The 17,665-nt window shown below is 38.0% G+C and overlaps 1 protein-coding gene and 1 long non-coding RNA gene across 2 annotated transcripts; one reads left to right on the top strand and one right to left on the bottom strand.

The window, feature by feature from the left end:
• Positions 1-4,462: 4,462 nt before the first annotated feature.
• Positions 4,463-5,778, bottom strand: LOC143396551 (uncharacterized). Its single transcript, XR_013091108.1, has 2 exons — positions 5,369-5,778; positions 4,463-5,005 (listed from the first exon to the last, which is right to left on the bottom strand). It is a non-coding gene; the product is annotated as an uncharacterized LOC143396551 (long non-coding RNA).
• Positions 5,408-11,429, top strand: Thap1 (THAP domain containing 1). The gene is made up of 3 exons (XM_076852464.1): positions 5,408-5,730; positions 8,288-8,483; positions 9,111-11,429. The coding sequence occupies exons 1-3, from the start codon at positions 5,660-5,662 to the stop codon at positions 9,483-9,485; spliced, it is 642 nt and encodes a 213-aa protein (XP_076708579.1). The 5' UTR covers positions 5,408-5,659; the 3' UTR covers positions 9,486-11,429.
• The last annotated feature ends 6,236 nt before the right edge of the window (positions 11,430-17,665 follow it).

The following is a 17,665-nucleotide window of genomic DNA, read 5'->3' on the forward strand; positions in this document are numbered from 1 at the left end:
CTGTCCTTTTTGATCGCTCTGCCTATGATCCCCACATAGCACCTGAGATGGGTGTGGCTTTCCAAGATGTCAGTCTGCTAAACAGAAGACATCACTAAGCAGCCCCCTGCAATTCAATCCCTTGCCTTATTTGGGTTGAACTTTCTTGAATGTCTTCCCCACAAATAAATAGGAGAGTTTCAGGCATGCTTTTATCTTTTGCCTGCCTCTCTTGCCTCCTTTGTGGGAGCTGGGGTCAAGAAGCCATCACTGAACCCCAAAAAAGGTTTTTTTCTATCTCTGTGTAGTTATTTAGTAGCCAGCCCAATTCACATGAAGTGATCCCAACTGATTCATTCACGTGTTGCAGCAGACCCCACCTCTAAATATCACCATATTGGGGATTAGGCTTCAACGTGAATTTTGGGGGAACACATTCAGTCCATAGCAGTTGGATAGAAATTATTTTCCTTCAGCTGGGTGTGGTGGCACATGCCTGTCATCCCAGCGCTGGGGACACTGAGGCAGGAAGATCACAAGTTCAGAGTCTTCAGCAATTTAGCGAGACCCTGTCTCAAAAAAATATAATTTTTTTTTCTTCAGATAGAACTTATCTATAATAAATGTGAAAAAAACTTAGCCTTTTAATATCATGGGTTCTCTTTTTTCCTAAAAGGCATTCTATTAGAAAATGAATTCAGCTCTTGGCCTTTTAAGACAAAAAACATAAGAAATCTAACTAGCTTTCTTTAGTTTATTCCTATTTATTTTCTTCCCCTTAAATGGCAATGATATATAAAGCTAAGACATGTTCATATCTGATATTTATTGAAGGATCAAATGAAGAGATCAAGTGAATGTATAAACAAATTTTGCATGTTTTATACAGTCCTTTAATAAGCTGTTTTATTAAGAATAACAAATTCCAAAAAATGTTTAAATCATGAGGGTCATTGATGAATTAGTTAACAAGCTATCTGGCCATCTTCATTGCCTCTTTCCCCAGAAGTAACCTTTCCTGACTATAGTTTTACCCACATATTTTTTTTCTTGTGTGTCTAGCTTCAACATTATATATGTAAGAATCACCCACATTGTTGTGGGTTGAAGCTTATTTTGATTGTTGTACAGTATTCCATGTGGGCCGTCCTACAATTTATTCATTCCAATGTTAATGGACATTTGGTCTGTTTCCACCAACTTATTTAAAAGGCAGGACAATCATCTTAAAAAGTAAAAATGCCTCCCCACTGTACCCCTTGAGTACTAAGAAGTTATAAGAAACAGGTATTTGATCTATGTTTTATTTAAAAAAAATCAATATTCAGTTCAATTCAACAAATATTTCTAAAATTATATACAAATCAAGATATCCATAAACTCACCTTACTTTAGAATTATCCTCAACAGATTAAAACTGTATTTAATTTTCAAGTTATGGATAGATAGAAAATAAGAATAGAGAATGAAGAAAACTTGACTGAGGGAAATACAATCAAACAGTAACCAAATTGTTTTGTTACACTCTAGACTAATCACAAAACTCATCCTCCACACTGGCTGTGGTCCTTGTGCCCTTTTCAGTGGCAGGCACTCTGAACTTCTACAATTGCCTGTTACTTTCTCTTCTGATATTCCTCAGGCCTACAACTCCCACAGCCAATTACTCAGTTTCTTAAATCATTCCTCCCCAAGTTCTGTATTTTTTCCCATTAAAAATCCATTTGCAACTCAAAAGAATTGCTTTTGCATCACCATCCATCCATCTTAAAGCTCAAGCCAAATGCTCAAACTAGAAACTCAAGATCATCACCTTTGATATCTTGATTCCTCTCTTCCTAACTCTGATAACCATCAATCGGCAAGCATTTCTGACACGTACAAATATCTCAAATCCCAACACTACATCTCCTTTGCCTTGATGCAAGTTACTACCATCTCTTGCTCACCTGCAACAACCTCTTAGTTGGTCAGCTCACTCATACTGTTGTCCCTAACTCTTCTCAATGGACAGAGTAACTTTTTTTTTTTTTTTTTTTTTTTGGTACTTGGGATTGAAGTCTGGGGCACTCAACTACTGAGCCACATCCCCAGCCCTATTTTGTATTTTATATAGAGACAGGGTCTCACTGAGTTGCTTAGCGCATCGCCATTGCTGAGGCTGGCTTTGAACTCACTATCTTCCTGTCTCTACCTCCAAGCTGGAGCCACTGGGATTACAGGCATGTGCCACTGCTTGGCCAGAGTGACCTTTTTTTTTAAATGCTTATTAGATCACATGTCTCCTCTGCTGAAAAATAATTTAGTGGTTTCCCATTGCACTTAATATCCAAACAAATAACCTTACTTTATCCCATCCTTCCCACTGGCCTTACCACCACAGCCTCTCTATTTGGTTCCCAGTAAACAGAACTCTTGACTATCAGTACTACCAGAACCAAATCAGGGTCTCAGCACATACTTCCTAAGCCTAGAATGCTCCCTCTATCCTCCTCACCTTCATGCTTTTACTCATTTCATCCTCTGGTTCTCAGGTTAAATGTCCCTCCTCACACAGATTACCCTAGTTAAAGTAGGTAGTGACCCTCATCACCCCTCCCTTTATTCATTCTTAAAACATTCTGATGTACTCAAACACCCTAACACAATGTTATTTTATTTACATATTTGTGTGTCTTCTCACTAGAATATAAGCTCTATGAACATGGGGACTATGTTAGCTTTCCTCACTAATACATTCCCAGACATAGCATAATGCCTATATCATAGTAGGTGCTCAATAAATAAAGATTAATAAATAAAAGAAAAACCACGAAGAGACAAGGAAACACTACTTTACTCCTTTACTGCTACCACTCACATCTAAGCCACCATCATCTCCTATGTTACCACAAATGTCAGTCTTCCAGCCTCTAAATTGCTCCCCTCCTATCTACATACATACAGCAGAATGATATTCTCCCTGTTCAAAAGTTTACCTTGGGTCTAGGTGTATAGCTCAATAGTATAAGTGCCAGCTTGGCCTGTATAGGATCCTTTCCTCAATTCCCAAACCCACCAAAAAAAGAAAAAAATAAGATAAAGCCTATTTTCCTCAGAGAAAAGTTCAAAATCCTTGCACCAGCCTATAAGGCCCTACATGCTTCTGTCCCCTTTCCTCTTCCATAGTTTTATCTACTATTTGTTCCCTCATCTCAGCTCTACTCCAGATACACAAACCCCTTCTGTTCTTTGAACAAGCCAAGAACACTGAGCCTCAGGAGCTTTTCCTTACCCATTCCCTTGGACTACAAGGTACTTTCCAACCCAGATATCCTCCTAGCTATCTCACACCAGTTTCAAATCTTTGCTCAACAGTCACTTCCTTATTAGGCCTGTCTTTTCCATGTATTTGAAGTTGCAGCCCTCTCAGCCCAACCCCACACCTTTCACATTGTAACATATTATGTGGTCACATGTTTCCCCTTACTCCACATAGACTATTAGCTCCATAGGGCAGAAATCATTGTCCTATTACTTATATATTCCAAGCTCCTAGAACTGTGCATAAAACACAGATGTTCAAATTTATTAATTAACTGATGATGAATTTCAGTGAACTTAAGTTAAAGTTTCAGATCATCATCTATTATCACATTCTGTTATTTCTTGCACAGTGGATCACTATGCAATAATAAGATTACCACCTGTCTCAATATTTCAGGAAATGATAGCAATAAAAACTATTATTCTAGCATTATGGCTCCAAAAATTATTTAAGATACACAGCTTAAATTTAGATACATTTGATTAAACATTGTTTTCAGAATAATTTAAGGCAGACACTACAAACTCTTGGGGTTACAGGCTGGGTTAGACACAATACCTATTCTCAACAGCATCTCAGTTCTGATGAGGAAGACAACATAAACATTAAAATGTGGTTCCAAAGTGTTTACAGAAGTTAATACATGATTTCACTGGAATAAGAGAAATGCGTTAGTTGGAGAGGGCAGGAAGAGAGGATAAAGAAAGTTCCTTGGAGCAGATAACACTTGGGCCATATCCTAAAAGTGATCATGGAAAGGCATTTCTGACTAAGTAAAAGAACCTATTTTAAAGAAGTCACAAAAGATAAAACATAAAGCTATATATAAGAGTGTTTAAAGACAAGTAGAGGGGGTGGCAGTAAAGTAAAAATACTTGCTCCTAAAGGGGTGTACAGCTTACCATAAATAGTATGGATTTTATTCAGAAGAAAAGTGAAAGGGCTCACAGATTTGAAATTAGTGTGAGTTAGCTAGGAGGATATCTGGGGAAAGTACCTTGCAGTCCAAGGGAATGGATAAGGAAAAGCTCTGAAGGATACATATATACGCGTGATAATCAAGTTTCTATGGATGACAGATTGGTGAGAGGCAAAGCTGGACATCAGGATAATCAAAGGGTGGCAGCAAGGTAAATAACAGAAAGGGCTGGTCAGGAATACCATGAGAGATGGAAAGAGATTTAAGCGATTCATTTTATTTTACAAAATCAACCTAGTCCTCAGAGGTTGGGGTGATGGGAGAGGCACATCCTAGATGATTCCAAAGTTTCTGATTTAGGCAGCTAAACAAATAACTCAACAGGCATAATTCAGAAGGGAGATTTACGTGGGAAATTAAAAAAAAAAAAAATCTAGGAAATCATGGCACTTCACTGAATTTAAGGAGCAAGGTATTTAGAATTGGAGAGGACCAGAAGATGGAACCCTAAGGGAAACATTAACATTTAAGAGAGCTGAAAAGTGTATTACAAGAGCCATTTAACAGTCCGTTTTCCAGACTTAGATCTACATAAAAGAGAGAAAGAAGGAACCAGGAGGTGAAACCTCTGTGAAATAGCTCCAGCAGCTTGTAATTTCCATCAGAACACAAGGAGATCACAGCACAGAATGGCCAGCAAAGAGCGTTTCTGCCTCGGGAGCTGAGAAGATACAGCATGTGTAGGTCCTCTTTCACTGCTACAAATCGGTCACCTGGGCTCTCACAGAGCGCTGTGTTGCCTGAACAGACAGGGAATGGGATAAAGATCAGCAGTCTGGGAAAGGGGTCTGAGAAGTTTTACAAAAAAATAGTCTCCCACTCACTTTTTAAAGAAATGGGTGTTTTACACGTGTTTTCTGTAGCCCACCAGATACAACAGGCCATACTTGATCTCCACTGTAACCCGCCTCAATAAAAGTATAAGTTAACCCACCACCCAAGGCGGAAGTCGGAACCGGGACACCGCCCATTTCCCGCCTCCTTCCCTCACAAATCCCTCCCTCCCTGCGAAAGCTCTGAAGCCCCGCCCACTTCCATAACGCAGCACAGGCCGCAGGTCACGCCGGGCCTCAGCCAATGTTCTGCCTCCCAGGAAACGTTACCTCTGACCGCTGGGCTAATCAGAGACAGTGGGACGAACTCCTCGCGAGAGGTGAGGTTGAAGCTGCCTCCGCCATCTTGGAGACGGGAGACGGGCGATGGCTGTGGTCCTTCTGCTAATGCAAACAACAAAACGGGCACAGTAGTCGCCCCAGAGTGAGGTTTTCATCATTGTTAACTATTGACCAAAACTACAGAAGAAGCGAGAGTGTCAAAACCGAGCTCAGCGACACTGTGAGCCCTTTCACTTTTCTTCTGGGTCGGCTTAAGTGAAGTGACTGAGGACCGGAAGGATGGTGCAGTCCTGCTCCGCCTACGGCTGCAAGAACCGATATGATAAGGATAAACCTGTTTCTTTCCACAAGTATGGAACCAGAGCGTCTCGCGGACCGGTCCCAGCTGGGGTTGGGGGCGCGCGGCCGGTCGGGCTGGGGGCGGAGCTAGGCGCGTGTCCGCGCGAGACCTAATGAGAGGGGCGGGGGCGGGGGCGGGGCACGGGATTCTGGGCTACGGGCTCCGTAGGGGTCTCCCGGCCCTGTCGTGGTGGGCGTGCCTGAGTTGGGGATACTTTAGGAGACCACAGCAGCGCGCTCTAGGGTATATTGCGAGGCGGCCATTTGCGCTCTCCGAAGGGCTCCTGGCTGCAAAGCTCTCACTTTCCTGGGCCTGGCGAGCTCGCTACCGCGAGCGATTTCTGCCGGCCTCTCAGGGCCTCGGGGCTTGGTCTTGCAAGAGTCGTGGAGCAGCCAGAATAACTCCCTAAGGCCCAAACTTCAAATAGAAACAAAGACCTTTAAAAACACCTAGAAGTCGCAATATTCTTATCTCCGCTGATTCGGAGGCTTGCATTATAGCAATTAATGATTGAATTTTGGCCAGGATATCAGGATTTTTTTTTTTAACACAATTTCCAGGAATTACCCTTTAAGGGTCTCTAGGTTTTAAAAGAAGCCTCTGGTGCAGCCATGGAGTTGTTATCTTTCAGCACACAGTAATGATAATATAGACAATACTCAGGTGCCTTAATAAAGGTCAATGTGAGCTATTACTGATCTGCTCCACAGCTTTCAGGGCTATTTTATCCTCTAGTTTCCGCAGCAAACCAGCTGTGGTGGAGAATATTCTCTTGAAAATAGGAAAAGAAAATTGCAAGATTGAAATTAATGGGCTGGGGATATAGCTCAGCAAGCATGCACAAGGCCCTGGGTTCAATCCCCAACACCATTAAAAACAAACAAAAAAAAGATTGAAATTAACGATAATCAAGTAATGCACACAATGTTTTCAATCAGCCAAATTCAGTGTTTACAAATTTTATTATACTTCCATCATGATTTCTCTGCCAGAATGCCTGACGATATGAAAGTAGTAGTTAAGAAGTCAGATCCAATAGTAAATTATACAAGTGTTTCATAACCAAATAATACGAAAGCAGATTTTAAAATATTCTTTCAAAAATTTTTATGAGGAATTATTTATGTGTGATAGGGGGTTTGGATGCATATTTATATGTTTTATGTAACTTGAATTGCACCACAGGCAAATAAAACTGCATGGAGCATAAAGAGATCTTCTGAGTGTTTACTTTTCCCTATGGAGAAGGGGTTGGCCCATTATGACATTCAGTTCAGTATATCCTAATGTTATATACATAAGTGGTGTTTTTGTAATTTTTGAAAATGATGTCTTTTCAGGGTGTAGGAATAGGTCCGGAGATGACAGGAATATGCATTTGGCTCTCCACCTTCCCATCCCTCATTTCTAATAACAGGTAGAAAAAAATCTAAAAGTATGGAAATAGTTGAGAATAACATAACACTTATTAGAAATACTGTGTTCCTGTTAGATCTTTAAAAGATTAAGCCTGAGCACTGTAGTGCACATCTATAATCCCAACAACTCTAGAGCCTGAAGCAGGAGAATAGCAAGTTTGAGAGCAACCTGAGCAATTTAGGGAGATCCTGAATTAAAATAAAATTTTTAAATGGGTGGGGATATAGCTTAGAGGCCAAATGCTCCTGGGTTCAATCCCCAGTACAAAAAAAAAAAAAAAAAGTTGAATGATTCAGAAGGGCTAACCTTAATGTAGAACAGTTTGGGGGCAAGTAGATGGGAAAGATCTTCATAGATTCTCACAGCTAAAATTGTAATCCTTGGGCCAGGAGGTCCTGTGTATTGAATTTTACAAGTGATTGCTACTTTAGTTTGTACGTCTGACCATCATTTCCAGCAGGGATTTTCAAAGAGCACCTCTTCTCCCAGCTTCTAAATAGTAGCAGAGAGAGAGCTTGCTGTGCCAAGAAAAGGGACTCTTGGATAGATTTGTTAGATCTTTGTGATTATAGCACAAATTTTAGCATACCTTAGTTGGAAAACAAACTGAAATAGATTTGAAACATCTTATTTTGACTTTTTTTCCTAATCCTTCCAAATTCTATCTCCTTTTACTTGGGCCTAATGGACATATCCCAGTTGAGTTAGAGATAAATAAAATAAATAATTTCCTTTTTTTTTTTTTATCATTATCTGCCTATAATTTGATTGGTTCAAATTTAGCCTATTCATATTTTTCAGTCAGAGTGATTATACTAGAACTAGAAGTCTCTTTTCCCCTAGGACAGTAGATATAAAAAATATACCATTTTTGTTTTTATATGCAACACACAGAAATTTATTAGTTAAAAATATATAAGTACAGTTTCATTCTATAGGATATATTTTACTTGAACCTTTTTTGTCTTTAATATAGAAAGTTAAACATTAATCAGTGAGATAAATATGTAAGTGGAGCTAATCTTTAATCAAGTACTCTTTAGTATGTCAAGACCAATGTAAGATAGTTCTTTACTAAGTAAGAAAGTTTGGGTGCCTTTATTTGTTTATTTTTAAAAAGGTTAGAGAACTGAATTATGTCTTCTTAGGTTTCCTCTTACTCGACCCAGTCTTTGTGAAAAATGGGAGGCAGCTGTCAGAAGAAAAAACTTTAAGCCCACCAAGTACAGCAGTATTTGTTCAGAACATTTTACTCCAGACTGCTTTAAGAGGGAGTGCAACAACAAGTTACTGAAAGAGAATGCTGTACCCACAATATTTCTTTGTACTGAGCCACATGACAAGGTAATATGTATTTCAAAATGTTGCGCTATCTTGTATTTATAAAATTAATGTGTTTAATGTATTCATTGTGGAAAATTTGGAAAACTTAGGGAACAGTTAAGAAAACAGATGTAGCCAGAACCTATTGCTTGTAAATAACCACTATTAACAGTGACATACTTTTTAAAAACACAAAATGGAGTTTATTAAATATCCTCATCCTAAGAAATTCAATCTAACTTTGTGACTTACTTAAAGATCACTCTAGGGGCTGGGGTTGTGGCTTAGTGGTAGAGCATTTGCCTAGCATATGTGAGGCCCTGGGCACCACATATAAATAAAATAAAGGTCCATTTACAACTAAAATAAATATATATATTAAACAAATAGATCGCTCTATGCCTCTACTTGTACGTTGATAAGTTTGGGGTTATCTTTCTCAGTGACGGTTTAGTTTTAAGTTATTATCTGTTGTCTGCATCCCACTTCAATTTTAAGTAGTAAAAATTGAAGTTCTGTTCTTATTTTGGAATGTTTTTGTACCACAGAGTCACAGAAGTCTAGTATTTCCAAAATTCCACAGTTTAACTCATTTAAGCTATTATTTTTAGTTACTAAATTCACATATGATCTGCATTTTTGTTTTAGAAGGAAGATCTTCTGGAGCCACAAGAACACCTTCCCCCACCTCCTTTAACACCTCCCATTTCCCAGGTCGATGCTGCTATTGGGTTACTAATGCCTCCACTTCAAACCCCTGATAATCTCTCGGTTTTCTGTGACCACAACTATACTGTGGAGGATACAATGCACCAGAGGAAAAGGATTCATCAGCTAGAACAACAAGTGGAAAAGCTCAGGAAGAAGCTCAAGACTGCCCAGCAGCGATGCAGAAGACAAGAACGACAGCTTGAAAAACTAAAGGAGGTTGTACACTTCCAGAAAGAGAAAGATGACATATCAGAAAGAGGCTATGTGATTCTACCAAATGACTTCTTTGAAATAGTTGAAGTACCAGCATAAAAAAAAAAAATGAAATGTGTATTGATTTTTAATGGGGCAAGACCACACATCCTCTTTTAGCTTATATAGGAGTTTCATTTGGGGAAAAAAAGCACTTGATTACTTGTATAAAAACAATTCAGAATATTTTTTTAAAAAATAAATTAGATATATACTGTAAAATTGTAAATTTTTGTTTGTAATTTCAGAGTTTTTACATTAAAAAAATATTTTAAAAGTTATTTAAAAAAGCCTTAGACTGCCATTGTAAGTTGGTTTCAAGATTGGAGATTTTGTTTGAATATTTATAGAAATAATGTAAAAATAAAAAGCACAGAGAATGAGAACAGTGAAGTAAAGATAAGATTTAAGTTTCAATTTTAAAAATTAATGCTCTTTATTGAAAAAACTTAGTTATATTTTAAATCAGAAGTATGGATTAGATCGTAGGGTATAACCTGTCTGTATATTCGAACATTCACATCCGTAAAATCAGAAGGTTCATTTATCTTTCTGAATCACTTGTCAAGGATAAATTGGCAAATCAATTGAAAAAGATTTGACTACTGTCTTCAGAACAGAAAATAAAGAATCATTCTGTATCTAATCAATAAATATAAAGGTGAGTTTTTAAAAAATGAACCCTTTCATTTTTCTCCAGCATTATAAAATTGAATATATTCTCTGGTAGAGAAACTTTTTTTTTTTTTTTTTTTTTGGTACCAGGGATTGGACCCAGGGTACCTTGCTTAACCATCAAGCCACATCTTTAGCTCCCTCCCCCCCCTTTTTTTTTTTTTTTTAAATTTTGAGACAGAGTCTTACTACATTGCTTAGGGCCTTGCTAAACTGCTGAGCCTGACTTTGAACTTGCAATCCTCCTGCCTCAGCCTACAGAGCTGCTGGGATTGCATACACAGGCTTCAGTGCCCAGTTTTGGAAGAAACATTCTTTAACAACAAAGTAAGGCATTTGTTACCATTGAAGTAAAAATTGGGACCTGACCCTTGATGAAAGGATACCCAATTCCCTAACCGTAATTATATCTTCATCCAAATGTCTTACCAAATATGTTCTGTTGATAGTTTGATTTGTATAATGACATGGTACTCTTGTGTTTAACTAATTGATTTTCGTCCAGATTTCACATAAAAAATTAGTTTTTCACTTGTAACATGTTAGAAATTATATCCCACCTACTTAAATGAGTGATTTATATTCAAAAGCAACCTAATACGTAATGTTTATTTTACTAAATGATGAGACTTACTGCAGTTTCTGTTCAAACTGTGAGTTGTATTCTAATTTTGTGAGAAATTTTACATATATTTGAAATGAAAACATGTTCTGAGTACAAAATATTGTTATAGAAATTATTTAGGTTTAGAATAATTATTCCAACTAAAATTATCACTTTTATACTTAAAGGTACACTGAGATAGTTGAAGAGTAACAGACTTTTTTTTTTTTTTTTAAAGACAATAGTAAGAGATAAAACAAGGATGTTAAAAAGTGTTTTTTATAGAACTGATTTTTATTGTTATTCACTGCCATGCTGCCTGTAGGTAGCAGTTTGATTCATGGAGATTTGATTCTTTGTGAACCAATATCTCAAAAATAGAAAATAATGTTTAGATTACTTACATAGTCTGATAACAATATTTAGGACTACAATGAATGAGAGCACGTTCATTGGTTTCTGATGGAACACAACTGTTTTTAGAAGCTTCAAAGTCTTCAAATAGTTTGTTTTCATATTTCATTTCTAGCAATTCCTGGAAAACTGGGTAAATATTTTTTCAAAGTGTGTATCTTTAACCTAAATTGGCTTCTACATAAAAGACTCTGTGTGTGTGTTTGTGTTTGTCCAAAACCAAGAATCTAGGTTAGATTATAAATGTGGTAATCATAATTATTTAGCGTTATTTAATTTGAAGCTGTTGTCTTTATGACAGATGTAAATCCCCATTTTTTTTTTTTTTTGTTTTGTTTTGGGCCCCCCCCCCCTTCTGGGAATGAATTTAAATTTACCATTGCTGATTGCAAATTTGCAATTCTCCTACCATGGCCTCATATGTAGCTGGGATTACAGGAGTGTGCCATTGTGCCTGATTTGTTGAATGTTTTTAAAATTCATTTTATCTATTGTTTATAACATTTCCAAGAAAAGTAAAACATTTAGGCTAAAATAAGTCCTGTTCAAGTATAGTGGAACTCAGTCTGAAAAAAAGTAGGGAAAAAGTCAGTCTGAAATGGGGAGAAAAGAAATGTGAATTACAGCGTATTCTGAAAGTTGAAATTTAAGTGCATATAGTAAAATACTAAAATATCCATTTATGTGTGACAATTTGGAAGAAATAGCAAGAAGCAGTTGTTTCTCAGAACTGCTGGGAGAACTAGAAAATCTCACAGGGCTTTAGAGTCAAAGTAGTGTAGAAATTCTTGAAGACTCATCATCAAACCTCTATGATTCCCTTTTATAACATCTTTGGTAAGTGGTGATCCTTTCTCTGTTCACTTTTAAGCAAATATTCTGCTTACATTCTTTAAAATAGGTTTCTAGATAAAAATAGAATCAGTTGTCACTCTAATTAAAGAAGTATTTCTTTATGGAACTATAAACTTTACTTTGACCTCCTACTTAGTTTGAACTGTCACATTCTAAAATTGAAGTCTTGAATTAAAAAAAGAATTTAAGTGTATACTGATCTTATACCTGTTGTGTGTTCTTAATAATTTTGCCATTGTGGTAAGAGCATAGCAGCAAACATTGAGTAGGCAAATAATGATACGAAATATATCTATAAAAATTATGTATCAATTGTTTTTATGTTATACAACTATCTACGCATATCTTTCTTTTCTTTTTTTTCTTTTTTTGTAGTAGTAGATGGACAATATGCCTTTATTTTATTTATTTTTATGTGGTGCTAAGGATGGAACTGAGTGCCTCACAAGTGGGAGGCAAGTGCTCTGCCACTGAGCTATAGCCCCAGCCCTGAGTATATCTTTTAAAACTTCACTCAACATGTTTTTAAATTTTATCTGTTTATTCATGGAAACATAGCTCATTTATTTTCATTGTTGATGTTAATTCATAAATAAGCCTTACTATAAAAAAGAAAGAAAGAAAGAGGCCAGGCATGATGGCACATGCCTATATTGTGGCGACTAGGGAAGCTGAGGCAAGAGAATGAGAAGATGGCCAGTTTGAGGCCAGCCTCAGTAACTTAAGGCCCTAAGGAACTTAACAAGACCTTCAAGACCTTGTCTCCAATAAAAAATAAACAGGGCTGGGGATGTGGCTCAGTGGTTAAGAAACCCTGGGTTTAATCCTCATTACCTTATTAAAAAAAAACAACAAAAAAACTATAAGGAGGTAAAAATGTGAGGGGAAAAAAATGGAAATTCTAGAGTGTTGTTAACCAGAATAAAACATTCATTAGTGGAATGCAACACTAGTTTGAACTGATAGAAGAAAAATCGGCAAACTTGAAGGTAGAGATTATGCCATCTGAAGAGTAGAGATGAAAAAAAGAGAAATGAACAAAGCCTCAGAAATGTGTAGCATTGTTAAACACACCAACATATGAGTAAGTGGAGTACCAAAAGAAGAAAGGGGCTGGGGGCGGGGAGAGAGGAAGGAGCAGAAGAAAATTTAAGAAATAATCATTCCCAAGTTTGATGAAATACACATACACAAAGCACACAAGAAACTTAATGAATACCAAACAAGATAAATTTAGAGATCCACGCCCAGACATGTAATAAAAATGTTTAAAAAAAAATTTTTTTTTTGAAAGCAGTAGGAGAAGAGTGACATTGTATACATGAGAACCACAACAAGATTAATGTTGTGGCTTATTAGAAAAAAAAAATTTAGACCAGAAAGCAGTCAAATGACAGAGTGCTAAAGGAAAAACTTTTTGTCAAATTTATCTATAGCAAAATTCTCAAAAATGAAAGTAAACCAGATGCACCAATATACTCCTGTAATCCCAGCCACTTGGGAGACTGAAGCAGGAGGATCATAAATTCAAAGTCAGTCTCTGCAATTCAGCAAGACTTATCTCAAAATTAAAAAGGAGGGGCTGAGGTTCAGTGGTAGAGCACTTGCCTAGCCCATGTGAGGCACTGGGTTAGATCCTCAGAAGCACATAAAAAGTAAATATATATAATTTTTTTTAACTAAAAACATTTTTAAAAAATGAAAAAGAGAATGTAACTCAGTAGTAAAGCTGGGTTCCATCCCCAGATCTTTACAGAGGATAAAAGAAAAGGGGTGTGTGGTGGGGGAAGATTCTGGGGAAATGGCAGGGTCATAGGAAATACCAGGAAAATATCACCACACAGACAAAAATAGTTGTCATCATCTATGTGTTGAAACTGTTTTGGAACTCTAGTCTTTTGAATGCTTGAAACCAAGAGAAGGCTTGAATGACAAATTACAGGGTCAACTTCAGTTGAATTCAACTCTTAGCTCAGTGGCAACTTACAATTTTTCACCCCCCAGCCCTATGGCAGAAAGTGCAAAAGCTACAGGAGCAGTTTATAAATGACTTAAGAAAATCAGGTTAAATAAGAACCCTGCCCTCCAAGTACCAGGCATCTGTGTCTAATTATTACTGTTGCTTCCAATCACGGAGGTGCAAGTGCACTGGGGCAGCCATTGTTGCTGTTAGCACTCAGCTTTTTATTCAGGAATGGAGTTTCATGCAGAAACAGGATGACACCTCTGATGGATCCACTTTCCTGGTGGAAAAAAAAAGCCACTGGCCAAAGGAAGAGTCTGGGTTTATGCTGGTTATACTGAGAGATGACTTGCGTGTGTGGGAATCCACCCATGAAAAGAGCGAGAACTTTTTCAGCATTGAAGCCCATGAAGGGGTAGAATCCGTTATTTGGGAACTTATAGTGGCAATCCCGCTATTAAAACTGCCTGATACAAGTGAACTTCCTCTCAGCTCTGCCCAAAAAGATCTTCTGAAGCACTCGAGATGGGTGTGACCCATTAGGAACCGATGGCCTACCTGCCCCCACCTGTATCCTGTTCAGGTGAAGAACTTTCTATAGAGTCCATTTAATCTATTCTGATATAAATAAAGCAAGCTTGCGGTCTCCCTTCTTTGTCAGAACTGTACCCATCTGGTCAGGTTGGCCAGTCGCTGCCCCCATTCTGAAACTATATTTCTGTGTCCTATTTCTGTAGTACTTTTTTTCGTAGCTTTTATTTCTCAGCTAGCTCATCCTTCCAGAGGAGAACCCTCTCCCTTGCCCATGCAGGATGTGAGCGAGAAGTTTGTCCATTTGGGCACTCAGTAATTTGGGTTCTGTTTTATTAATTAATGAATATGTCAGTTTGACCAGTCAGGAATTTGGGTTTTTTGTTTTTACTGGGCAGTGGAGGAGTTGGGGTCAGCAGTCAGTATTTGGGACCTGTTTTTACTAAGCAAGGTATAGTGTTGGGGGTCTGCCGCCAGCAACTGGAAATAATTTGTTCTGGGAGAAATCAATGCTTAAGTCTCTTCTCAGAGACTGTCATTCTAGGTATGATGGACTCCTTCTCCCCAGGGCTTTTTTTGTCACCGGGAAGGAATGGAGTTTCATGCAGGAAAGGATCAATACTATCAATGTGTGGCTTTCTTTTTCACTTCCTTTTCCCAGTCTGCACTATTTGGGGGTTTTTCATTTTCCCTATCTGACAGTTGCACCCCCCAACACACAGATGCAAACCCCTCCCCTATAGAAGTGAGGTCCAGAAATTAAAGATTTGGCACTTCCCCACTCCCACTTTTTTTTTTTTTACCCCTCTTGGGAGCCAGGCATTAAAGTTAGGACATTCAAAAACAACTTCACATATGGGGAAATTATAAAGTCAATGTGCATACCCAGGGGAAAGTGCAGTCTACACCTCAGGCTGATTCCAGGCACAGAGACAATTCATAACAAAACAAGACAAAACAAAACAAGGGCTGGGGATGTGGCTCAAGCGGTAGCGCACTCGCCTGCCATGCATGCAGCCCGGGTTCGATCACATACAAACAAAGATGTTGTGTCCGACAAAAACTAAAAAAAAAAGTGTATATATATATATATTACAAAAAAAAAAAAAAAAAAGCCAGCCATCAGCCGTCATGGTGGCCCATGCTGTAATCCCAGCGACTTGGAAGGCTGAGGCTGGAGGATCTCAAGTTCAAAGCTAGACTTAGCAACTCTTTGAGACTCTGTCTCTAAATAAAATACAAACAAGGGCTGAGGATATGGCTCAGTATTTCAGTATTTAAGTACTCCTGGGTTCAATCCCTGGTACAAAAAAAAAAAAAACTAGTAAAGCCTAGGGTGGTGGGAAATGGAAGCCAAATAATTCCTTTCTCAGTGACAGTATAATGGAAAGAGATAATCATTGAATGCTGACCCCCAAACCCTCCATTCTTCTCCAAGTAAAAATATTGCCCATTAAAAAAAAAAAAAAAATTCTCACAAGCCTGTTTCCCTGAGTGCCCAAACTGACATGCGCTGTCAATAAAACTCAGGGGCAGAGCACTCCCCTAGCATGGTGAGGTACTGGGTTTGATCCTTAGCACCACATAAAAATAAAACAAATGAAATCAAGACATGCTATCCATCTACAACGATAGATAAATAGAAAGAAAGTTACCTCTTAGTGTAACCTATATAAGCACAGACTCCCACTTTGGCCAATGGTTCGCTTCCCATAGGAAAGTGGGTCCATGAGAAGCATGACACCACTGCTGAATAAAGGCTTTACTGATCCTTGAAGTCTGCACCCAGCTCAATCATTTGTGCTAACAATTTCCATTAAACAAGGGCATTATAACAACCACCTTAAAGATAATTGCAAGTTGAAGTGTAAAGGCAGGTCACCTCATGCTTTCAGTATAACCCTCACTGTTTTGCCACTGAGGCTTATTTTTATTTTTTTTAATGTCAATTTTGATTTGATTTCTGATATTTCAATTTAGTTCCGATAACAAATAAATAAATTTTTAATATTTTTAAGGGAGAAAAATAAGAAAATTTTACTTATATTGGAGCTTGGTTTATCTCCACTTTTGTCATTATGAAATCTACATATGTTATGCTCAAGTTCAGGACCCCCAAAGACTACCAGAGACCAAGATCAATGTAAGCAGCAAAGAGGTGTTTATTGAGAGCTAGCTAGGTCCTCTGCTCACACACAGCAACTGATGATGCTGAGAGGCCCTCAGGCCCAGGGTTTGCAGCAGTTTTATACAGTCTTTGGGGAAGGCAGGCACTTCACATACATCACAGCATCCCTTAGCAAATCATCACACACCACAGGAAAATCATAAAACAACTCTAAAACATGATTAGCACATTCACTGGCAGGAACAAGTTGGGTAAGGGTAATTGGTTAGTACAAGAGGGGGATTCCTTTGAACTGATTGGTTTAAGCCACGAGGGGAGTACTTGCTGAACTACATGGTTTCCCAACATATTATCAACCACCATAAACTACTGGGGGGTCTTCTGACATCCCAGCTATTTTCCCTGTCTCATGCTGATTGGTGGTTGCTAGGAGGTTACTATGGGTTCTCACCTAGCCTGACTGAGTCAGGGACACCAGGCGCAGCAGATCTCTCCCATTATTTGTAGATAAACAACTCGCAGGGTGGGTATGTGCCTAGGAGTGCTCTGTCGGTTTTTCCAAGGACAAGGGTCACGCCCCCTTCCTTGGACAAGCTTTGCTCTGAGGTAGAGGCTGGTTTCTCACATAACATGAATCTTATAATTTAAATCATTTTATTTATTTTTAGTTTGAATTTCATTAATATTTTCATATTATTAATACTAATTTTTTCTTTGTTCTTCTTAGTTACACATAATAGTAGAGTATATTATCACATATTTATACAAACATGGATAATTAGGATCCCAGTCTTGTGGTTGTAGATGAAAGCTCAGTGGCAGAACTCTTGCATAGCAAGTGTGAGGTCAAGGGGTTCAGTCTTCAGCACTGCAAAAAAAAAAAAAAAAAAAAAAAAAGGTTCATTTTTATATAGACATTTTTTTTTTTTTAAGCTGCTCTCTCTTCCTCCCTAACCTGGGGGCAGGAAGAGGATTATCTTTACACCCAAGACAGGAATCAAGTAATTCAGACTTCAAGGATGGCACCCAGAAGGTCTAAAAAATGGCTATCTTACAAATTAACAAGTGAA

The sequence above is a fragment of the Callospermophilus lateralis genome, chromosome 4 (genome assembly GCF_048772815.1).
Source record: "Callospermophilus lateralis isolate mCalLat2 chromosome 4, mCalLat2.hap1, whole genome shotgun sequence".
NCBI lineage: Eukaryota > Metazoa > Chordata > Mammalia > Rodentia > Sciuridae > Callospermophilus > Callospermophilus lateralis.